Below are 10,267 nucleotides of genomic sequence, written 5' to 3'. Positions count from 1 at the left end.
ATAAAAACGAAATTATGATGTGAAAATAATATCTATATAAAGAATATATGATCATGTAAAATATTTTGAACTGTTAATTGTAAATAAAACTACACTAAATAAAGTACATTTAAATGCTACAATGTTGATTCAGCAATAATAAATAAACCAAAAATATAAGGGACATTTTGTAGGGTTATTCTAAGATAGAGTATAGGTTTGGCACTTTTTGAAGGAATATATTTTCCTGCAATGGCTAGTAGTACACACACACACACACACACGCAGCTGCTCAGGTGTAAAGTGCACAAACAAGTGAGGTCACATTCCTTCCTCATTCACGGAAACCTGTCGCAGGGCTTCTTTTAATCGCAGAGGTACCGGTTATAGGCGGCTGATACCCAAGCACTCCGCCATAATTCGCAGTTTGTTTGTGTTTTTACTTTCTGTTTGTTTTAGCTGACTCTTTTTCATCGTGTGGAGTGCCGGCAGCTACTGTCCGAGCAGGTGGGGAGCCGAGAAGCTGCCGAAAATGTTGTGAAAAAATGTGGACAGTGTTACTCTTTCTGTACCTGGGGGCTCTGCACTGCTCAGGTATGACTGCATTCAACTGACATAACGAGTAGTATTATAGGCTACTTGTTTTTGTTTTTTTGTGTTCTTTCTCTTATATATTTTTATTTTAACGTTAGGCTTATTCCCGTGACAAGCTCACTTTATATTAAGCGTGTATTATTGTTTTATTAGGCTACTTCTGTGTGTGTAGTAAAAACTCTGACTGCAAGGTTGACTACACAGTATTTTGAATGTCATTGTTGTCAATGTTGAGCATATTCGTTCAATCATTTACTGAGTTAAATCTCACTATAGAGCAGATCTGATTTAATATTTATCCAAACCACAGGAGCTCTGTTTGTCCAGTTATTTTTATTATGTGTATCCAAAGTAGGCTGTTATAATATGATCCCCATTGCAACCTGGACTGGAATCATGATGCAAATATTGTTAGCAATAGCAAACATGAATTTATGGTGTCTGTCAGTCAGTGCAGGCTGACCTTAGTTGTATAACACAGTAATAAAAACTTAAGTGTCAAAATAGCAACTGTTACTATGTAGGCCTTTGTAAGATCGGCTCAAGAATGGGTCACAGCCCTGTCATTTGGGTGTGTACATACATAAAAAAATTGGTTTAATTTGTCATAGGTTCACGTGTCTGTAATTTACAAAACTGGGTAAACCAGATTAAACTAACTTTTATTATTTGTGTCCCATGCAGAAATAGCTGAACAAACATTACTGTATACACTGTATATAGAGAACTAAAACGAGTTAAATTATGACTTACTCTGTTTACATTTTATTATTTTATGAACAGACAATCCCACAGCAAGTGAGGTTTTAACAACTACTGTGAAACCATAAGAGGAAGTTAACCACCCAGACAGATTGCAATATGTAACCAGAAAACTGATTGAAATTCTAATGATAAACACATGTCTGTATTGTGTGTCACTTATCTTTCTTAATCTCAACTTTTTATTCTTGTTCTTCTCAGTCTCCTCCTCTCCTCCCAGCCCCGTCAATGTCATCTTCTCCTCTCTGAATCTGAGGAATGTACTGCAATGGCTCCCAGGAAATGGCACACTGGATGACACACACTTTACAGTGCAGTATGCCATGTAAGTAAAGATTTTAGAGTTTAAATAAAAAGTGAATTAATAAAGTATGTTCTTTTAGTGTCCCTGGGAACAAAGTCATTGTCTTTAAGTTATAAATATTTTTTTTCTTTTTTAGCACATTGGTCCTACTGTAACTACCTTGGACTTAACCTGGTTAAAGTTGAAGTTGTTGTATATATTCACCTTTCTTCAGCAAGTCTCAAAGGAAGTTACAGACAAAAAGAAACAAAAGAGAAATGTAACTAGAGCTAAGAAACAGCCTATGTAATTTAAGTTTCTTGCTTGAAGGGGAATTAAACAAGGAGAGGTGTATGTTTTCAAGTTCACTCCCTCCTTTCTTATTGTCCGAGTGTCAGTCATCCTCTGATCTGTGTGGACCTACTCTTGTCTCTCCCAGCTACGGTGACAGTGTTGAGGGCACAAAACGGGTGCGCTGGAGGGACGTGCGTCGGTGTACAGAAATAGTGCGGAAATGGTGCGATCTGAGCAATGAGACAGGGGATCTGACGCAAAGCTATTATGCCAGGGTTCGTGCTGTGAGTCGGAGAGCATCGTCCAAATGGGCCTTTACACGCAAGAGATTCGATCCACATTCGGACAGTAAGTTAAAACTACACAAGGGAAATACACACAGGTGTAGGGTGGACAAAAAGACAGTTGACTTTTAATCTTTAAGAGAAAATACCACCTTTTGGCTTAACTTTTTGATAACTTAGAATTAATATTTTGGCTTAAAATGTTTAAAATGTACTAAAACTAAATATTTTTGTCTATCTCCATAGCTACTTTTGGCCCTCCACTGGTTTCCGTAGAATTAGAGGACAACAGTGCCATCATCAGTCTGAGGGGACCAATGAGATACCAGCCTAACAATGACACCCCCGAGGTTTCTATGGCAACACTCTACTTCCAGATGACTTACAACCTGTCCATCCGCGATACCCGTCGCATACAGACGGTGAGTAAAAATACATGAAAGTCCTAGCTTGTTCCACCCTCCCGGTACAAACGGGTTGTTAAATCAAGCAAACCTTAAGTTCTCCTATAACACTGACTAATCTGTGTGTGTGTGTATTTGTATTGTAGAGCTATATCCCCATTGGCTCCGTTCCATACAAATACCGCTTGATGGAATATGATACTAAGTACTGCTTCTCTGCCATGGCAAGGTTAATCTCAATCCCTCTCCATTGTCATTCGTCAGCATGGCACTGTATAACCACGCCTCCAGGTACAACCACATTGCATGTGTGTTAGTGTGAGAGAGTGAATATTTCCCCTCTCTGATTGACAGGTAGAAAGGAATGTAACTAAACCTGATACGTAAGTGAAAGAGAGATTGATGTGTGTTCCTCAAACATCTTTTATTTCCTGTGTCAATCAAGAAAAATAGCTAAGTGAGAGCATTTTGGATTTTATACAAAAGTGAGTGTGTGTGACATGTTCCTGTTTCCCATCTCCCTCCAGACCCTGTGATTGGCCAGCTACGGAGGGTGGTTGTGGGTATTGTTGTTCCACTCGTGTGCATGTGTATGCTGCTAGTGGTTGGCTACGTTCTCTATTACTACCTGACGGGGAAAGAAGAGAAGAGCCCGTATATACTGGTAATGCAAACACACACATTTTACACACGATGACTCTACTTCCTGTCTAATTTTTGTCCTTAATGTAATTAAAATTAGCAAAATTGCATCTTAAATTTTTTCGCAATATCAATTTTAGTGTCTAATTGGTATGTGATAAATAATACATGACCATCGCATGGCTTCTCAGCATGTCAAGTTTATTTCAAAACGGTTTCAAAAGCGAAAGGTCAGTCTTTTAATGCCACACTCCTTCAACTTCCAGAACCCACCTCCTTTTCATCAGCCCCCTCTGATGTCCCCCCCTGAGAATCTCAACATCACCCTCATCACCATCATCCAGCCATCAGACCTCGAAAGCAACGTATCAGACCGTAATTACCCAAAGCACGACAGACCCTTTGCAGAACCACCACCAGGATATGCCCCACAGAGGGCACAGAGGGAAGTACCCCCAGAGCCTGAGGAACCCTGGGATGATGAGTCTGTTGACTATGGGGTTGTTGGCGTAGCTCCTACAATCAGTGTCCGAGGAGAAGAGGAAGAAAGAGAGGAGAGGAGGCATGATGGTGGGGAAGATGGAAATGATCTGAAAGGTATACACCTGAAAGGCGCAGCAGAAGACAGTTACAAGAAGAAAGATTGGAGAGTTGGGGATGGTCACCATACTGGAGTTCACGCTCTTCATGCTAAGTCCTACCTTTCGCAGAAGTCAACCCACACCTGCTCACAAACACACATGCCGACAGAGATGAGCACACTTATACAGGCGCAGGCATTCTCACAGGTAAATTCTGTTCCACCGACCCACATGCAGACGCCATTACTGTCTCTTCAGGGAGCAACCAAAGGAGAGGAGGATGGAGAGAAGCAGGGTAGAGAGTTTCCTGGTTTATTTATAAACAAAACCCCACAAATTGGCCTCTTCCATGTGCCTTTAAATCTACAAACAAAGAAGGAGGGAGGAATGGAGGAAGAGATGGATGGAAAGTTGAGAGCGATAAGAGATGGAAAGATAGGTGGAGGTGTGGAGGAAGAAAGCGAGAGCGAAGGAGCACCTCTTCTTTCGGCTTATGCCTCTCAGAGTATCAAAGGCATGTCTACCTCCCATGCTGACCAGGCAGATTTCTTACCAGATGACTATGGTGTTCTGAGACTGGCTACCGCGGACAGAACAGAGGAAGAGGAGGAGGAGGAAGAGGAGGGAACTATTTGTATTGATTGGGATCCCGAGACCAGGCAACTAGTGTTGCCAGAGATGGGGATGGAGTTCAGCGGGGAGGAAGGGTTGATGCAGGGCAAGAAAGGGAGGGAGAACAGGATGTGTGGAGAGGAGGAGGAGGAGGAGGAGGAAGTGAATGCTACGAAGGGAGAGTTGAAGCTGGAAAACGTGTATGTCAGACAAGGGTCCGAGGAAGCGGCAGAGGCACAGAAAGAGATGGAGAGAGGTGGGGAAAGAGGGTGGGAGGTGGATGATATTTTGACCAAATGGAACTTGGTAATCTCGATGGACCAGTAGATGATATTCATCAATATATTTACCCCATTATTACAGAAAAATGTTCTTCTGCACTTAGACCGTACACTTAAATTTAATATCATGATAGAAATAAAAATCATGGAAATATTATTGTACGAAATCAGTTTTATTTAAATCACACGTGATAATATTAAATTCGAAGGAGCACTTAGTACTGTAGTAGGGTCTTTTATACACACGAATGTTGCTGCTTTATCATTATTATCCTGATTTATGATGTATCTGACTAACTCAGTCTAATCATTGTTTTATGCTCGACATGAAGTCAGACTTCTTGTAAAAGATAACCTGTGATAAAGGATTCTTCCTGATTAACGCTGTGTGATACAAATGTAAACCATATTACTCCATGGTCACTAATGCGTCACATCTCAAGCCAAAAGAGCACCAATGAACTGCTCCGGTTTCATTTTCCAGAACTATCATAAAAATACCAGATTAGATTACATTGTGGACAGATTGCACAATCTTTGTGATTGTGATTTTAGTGAGTTCTGGAGATTTAGTAGTAGTTAAAAAGTCCTATAAAGAAACTTTATGTTGGTGTTGCCTTCTACTTTAACAAAAAAATATCTGTTTACTTGATAGTTGCAGTAGTTGTGGGTAGTTTTGGTTGTGGTCTACTCTGTTCCTGTTTTAGTTCCAGGTGAAGTACTTAAACTGTTTTTGTTGAGACAGTATTTTTATTGGTATGTTGGTGGCAGAATCATAATGTTATAATTCCTCATTTTCTCGGTCAGTGACTAGAGCATACTTTATGTAATAATCCACCACTGCTGAATATATTATATGAGGGAAATACTGATGTTCAAGGACAAGATGTGCATTTTTGTGATGATGAAGTTAAAACTATAGCACTTTTTCTATTCAATCTAGAAACTGTATAAATAATGAAGTTGCCTCACCTGCAGTATGTGTCAATATTATCTGTGCCTTTGTTTTCTGTTTGAGATGTTCAGAGGTGTGGATATTTCCTCGTCTTGCCTCTGTTGTCAGACTTCATTATTTGCTACTGATGCTACTGGTTAAAGCAAAGTAAATACTTTCACTTTGGTACAATCGTATGTTCATAAGAATGCTACATGAATTATGTTTCATTGTGTAATAATGGAGGAAATCATTGTGCTCTTTTGTTAATGTTCCTCTTTTTAATTATCTTTGCTTAAAGTCATGTTTACTCAAAATGTTATATGAAGGAAGCTTTGATAACACATTTTATCCACACAGAAGTTACCGCACGGTCAGGTTTTGGGAATTTTTGGCACAAAATTACTGTAAAACCTCTTCCTGTACACTGGTAACTTGCATGCATCCAAAGCCACAGCAAAAGGGTAATTATGAAACCCCACAGGTACTTTTAGTTTCAGATTCATGTATTTACACAACTCAGGTTATTTACTATGTGATATGTTTGATGTTTTGTCAAAATTTTTACTATGTGAAAGAAGTCAGTGATATATTTGTCACAGTTTTTTATGTTGCAAGAATTATTGCATATTCAAAAATAAACAAATTAACTTGGTAACTATTGTGTTCTGCTGTGATTTTAAGACCTGTTATTTTACCAGTGTTTTCTTTTTCTCACTAGAGGTTGATACTCTTATCAGCTTTTACATATTCTCAGGCAGTCCACATGCTTACCATACATACCGACCTTTGTTCTGCACTATGATTAACTTTCTCATACGAGGGTGAATAGAGCCATCTGCTGGTCATATTGCAAACACAGATCATGGCATTTTCTGTTCAAGCAAGAGCAAGGACATTTCATATGAAAATTAATTTCTCTCTTACCTTATTCCTTGTATCTGATATAGACATCTATAGGTAAGTATACTCATTAGTGATACTGTAATTGCCTGTTAGCCATAGGTTTTAAAGTTGGAAAATCTCAATTTCTGTAATTGTTATATAATATATATATTTCTCCCATTATATCACCACTATACATACACCCTACAAAAACATATGCTGCCACACTGAATGGGTGGTGACTATTGTTGTTATTGATAATACTGAGGTCTGGTCTGATGTTATATTCAGCACAGTTGTAGGCTATTTAAGACTTTGTCTCTGGTAATGTCTATGAATAAAAAGATATAAAGATTGTATCTTTTATCAAACATTGTATGTTTTATCAGAATTTAAACCTTCAAATGTACTATCATCATCGAGTCCATAGGTCCTGCCAAGTCCAGGCCACTTATGTTTCTGGACCAAAGAAACACTGCATTAAATGAAGTTGTTTTTGTTTAACTAGATATGGTTAATATCTGGTTAATGCATGTTTAGAGCCACATTGGTTTTCATATGGAGCTCCACCAGGAGTCATTGTATCCAGCAAAATGTGTAACGTTTCATTAAGTGTTATTATATATCACATTAATATATATTAATGTTTAAGTAGCATTTTACTGTTGGAGCAAGTTGAGGTGAGGCTATGTATACTATTTTAAACCATGTTTTGTAACGTTATGTAACCTGGTAACTAGCCGTCATGTGTAAAAACTACAACCTTTTGCCCTTTATTGTTATACTGCTATTTTAATTCATAGTGAATTAGTAGGAAAAAGTTGTTAAAAATGGAAACTACAGCACAAGCACTTGAGTAAATGCAGCCTAACTAGTTAGTTACCCTACTGGGACCAAGTTGCTGTTTGTTGGTGTAACTTAATGTATTTTCCTCTAGGTGGCGCACTGTGCTCCAACGGCAGCTCGTCCTCTCCTCATCCATCATGGCGTTGTCCCTCTCAGCTTCAGCTCCGCATCACTGGGCGGGACCGCGGCGGTCGGACTGCCAGTCGTTGGGCACTTCCGCCGGGCTCGGGTTTCCTTCGACTCGGCATTTAAATTGAGCTGCAGGACATCAGCTGCTGCTACACTCAGCGCTGAGCTCTGACAGAAAATACCCCCGTAGCTCTAGCAAAACAGGCTACTCGTATTTTTTTTTTATTTTTGACACGAAAACGGCAGAAATATTAGTTTGTCCCGACGAGGTTTTGTGTTGTTTTGTGTGCTGAAGAGCGGGAGCGGTTGAACAATAAGGGTGGTTGCGCTCTGACAGCAGGTCGGTGCATCATTTTTGGGATTCCTCTGCTAGTTAGCCCTTGGACGAAAATTGAATAGCGGTAACGGGATGTTGTGCATGAGCAGCGTGATTTAGGCCTTTCTGGACAGTGTTTGTTTACTGAAATAGATTGGCAAACAAATAACAACTTCATTTAATGCAGTGTTTCTTTGGTCCAGGAGCATAAGTGGCCTGGACTTGGCAGGATCTATGGACTCGGTGATGATAGTACATTTGAAGGTTTAAATTCTGATAAAACATATATAATCTTTATATATTTTATTTAACATCAGACCAGACATCAGTATTATCAGTAACAACAACAGTCACAGACAGACAGACTGACTGACGGGCTTTATTTCATCTATATATTTTTTTCCTGAGGCTGATTTTCAGCAATTTGTTTTCCAAAACAGACTTTTAAGGTGATTTTTCCAGAAAAATATATCATTTAGTGTGCATTAGTTTGTATATGTCAGTAAATTAGGTTTGAATTAGGTTAGAGCTTCATCTGACTTTTTGAAACTGTTTTAATTTGGAGTATCTAATTCCTCAAGGACATAACAAATTTGTAGACTTTTCAGGATATACCTGTCAGTCAGCAACGAGAATAGGCATCTTTGACCAGTTACACTCATTGGAGGCTTTACTAGTGTAACAATAAGCAACCAGCAACCATGTTCAGCTGGCTTGGAACCGACGACAGGAGGAAGAAGGAGCCAGAAGTCTTTCAGACAGTCAGTGAAGGACTTAAGAAGCTCTACAAAACCAAACTCCTGCCGCTGGAGGAGAGCTACAAGTTCCACGAGTTCCACTCTCCAGCTCTAGAGGATGCAGACTTTGACAACAAGCCAATGGTGTTACTGGTTGGACAGTACTCCACTGGCAAGACAAGCTTCATACGGTGAGAAAAACAGCACACAAACACACAGTTTCATATGACAAGGGGCATCACACACACACACACACACGCCACCAGAAAGATAGAAAGGGCGAGGTTGACACGCCCAAACTGACCTCTCTCAGCTGCACCAGTGAAGCCGTTTTTTCGTGGTCGTGTAATACACTAGAAACACAATTGGCCTAAAACGCAGTGCAATGAGGTAAAAAAAACCCATAAAGATTAATATGAAAAAAAATAAGAATAACAAAAGGATCAGTCATCACACACAAAAATACACCCACAGCCTAACTGCTTAGAGCCACACCTCTGCGAGCTTTATTGAATCCATTAAACAGTTTATATGACAGCCAACATAACACACAGGCATGCAAACCTAAATCATATGGAGACAGCACTGCCTGACACTGGAGCCCTCCCTGAGGAGGTGTATGTACATACCACATACTATCAGTGGTACATACGTGTGTCAAGATTAGACTGACAGGTGAACATCTTTCACATTAGGGGTTGTTCTGCGATCTAGTTCATTAAACTTTTATTCTCATCTGGTGGAGATTAGAAATGGCCTGTGAGCGTTACACAACGAGTGTTTGCTAGTAAAATAATGTTGTATATTCAGAGTGGTGTGAGAACTTACAGTGTGACCTGGAGTATGTCTGGTATTAGTATATGTGTGACAGCAGGAGATATTAGCAGCTGCGTGTTGGGACTCTTTTTGAACTGCAGGGCAGCTACTAACGACTCGCCCCTCTCTCGCGCACTCGCACAAACATACGCTTGCAGAGCATGTCAGGTAATTAGTGGGGTAAGCCTTTGAAAGCCAGAGAGAGGATGCTGTTAGTGACTTCCTGCTGTAAGACTGTGCAGACAGCCCTGCTCTCTTCTCCTTCCTCTTCTGTCTCACTCTCTCTTGTTTTTTTGTTTTTTTTACTCTTTCACTAATGACAACACCCACCAGTCAGCAGACTGACCCCACACCACCGTCATTGTAACAGTAAGATGCAGAATGTACAAACTGCTGAGTAACCTCCCGACCAGCATCTCTTTCACTTCATATCGCCGGGTCACAGGCTCTGGATGTGGAAGCAGTGCGGCTCCTTTAGGAAAAGTTACAATAATGATGCTTTTTTTTTTCATTTTAACAAGTCATAAAATGTAAATAATATCTGTCTGGCAGCTAAAGGAAAGATAAAATGGATGGAAAGACAGGAAATGCTGGTGGAGGGTAATATAGTCTCTCTTGTATGGCGGTTATTCAGAGGTCTGTAATCAGAGCCTGTCTTCCTTTTTATGGCTGAAATGTATTGATTTTCCACTTTTGTCCCAAATTTTGCTTTCAAAGAGCAGAATAATCACCTCAATCCAAGTTTTCCTTCAAGGTGACTAAAAGTAGTGTGTAGGTAAATTGCGCACACACACAAACGCACACAGTAAATATATGATATCAAACATACAGTCCGCTAGATGCACATACGTATGCTTTCGTGCAACCACCCCACAGACAGACAGACAG

The 10,267-nt window shown here is 39.9% G+C and overlaps 2 protein-coding genes across 2 annotated transcripts in view; both read left to right on the top strand.

Annotated features, from left to right (window-relative positions):
* The first annotated feature begins 333 nt into the window (after positions 1-333).
* Positions 334-6,301, top strand: il20ra (interleukin 20 receptor, alpha). Its single transcript, XM_035678159.1, has 7 exons — positions 334-573; positions 1,537-1,660; positions 2,058-2,260; positions 2,443-2,618; positions 2,747-2,891; positions 3,128-3,264; positions 3,509-6,301. Exons 1-7 carry the CDS (start codon positions 525-527, stop codon positions 4,760-4,762), a joined length of 2,088 nt encoding a protein of 695 aa, XP_035534052.1. The 5' UTR covers positions 334-524; the 3' UTR covers positions 4,763-6,301.
* A 1,320-nt stretch (positions 6,302-7,621) lies between these two features.
* Positions 7,622-10,267, top strand: part of ehd3 (EH-domain containing 3) — a 14,705-nt gene continuing 12,059 nt past the window's right edge. Inside the window, exon 1 of the mRNA XM_035678164.1 lies at positions 7,622-8,754. Within this exon, the coding sequence (XP_035534057.1) occupies positions 8,528-8,754 (227 nt within the window). The 5' untranslated portion in view covers positions 7,622-8,527. The remainder of the gene's footprint in view (positions 8,755-10,267) is intronic.

Source organism: Morone saxatilis, unplaced genomic scaffold (genome assembly GCF_004916995.1).
Source record: "Morone saxatilis isolate NCDOM2014 unplaced genomic scaffold, NCSU_SB_2.0 Contig7, whole genome shotgun sequence".
Lineage (NCBI taxonomy): Eukaryota > Metazoa > Chordata > Actinopteri > Moronidae > Morone > Morone saxatilis.
This window is presented reverse-complemented; position numbering and strand designations above follow the sequence as displayed.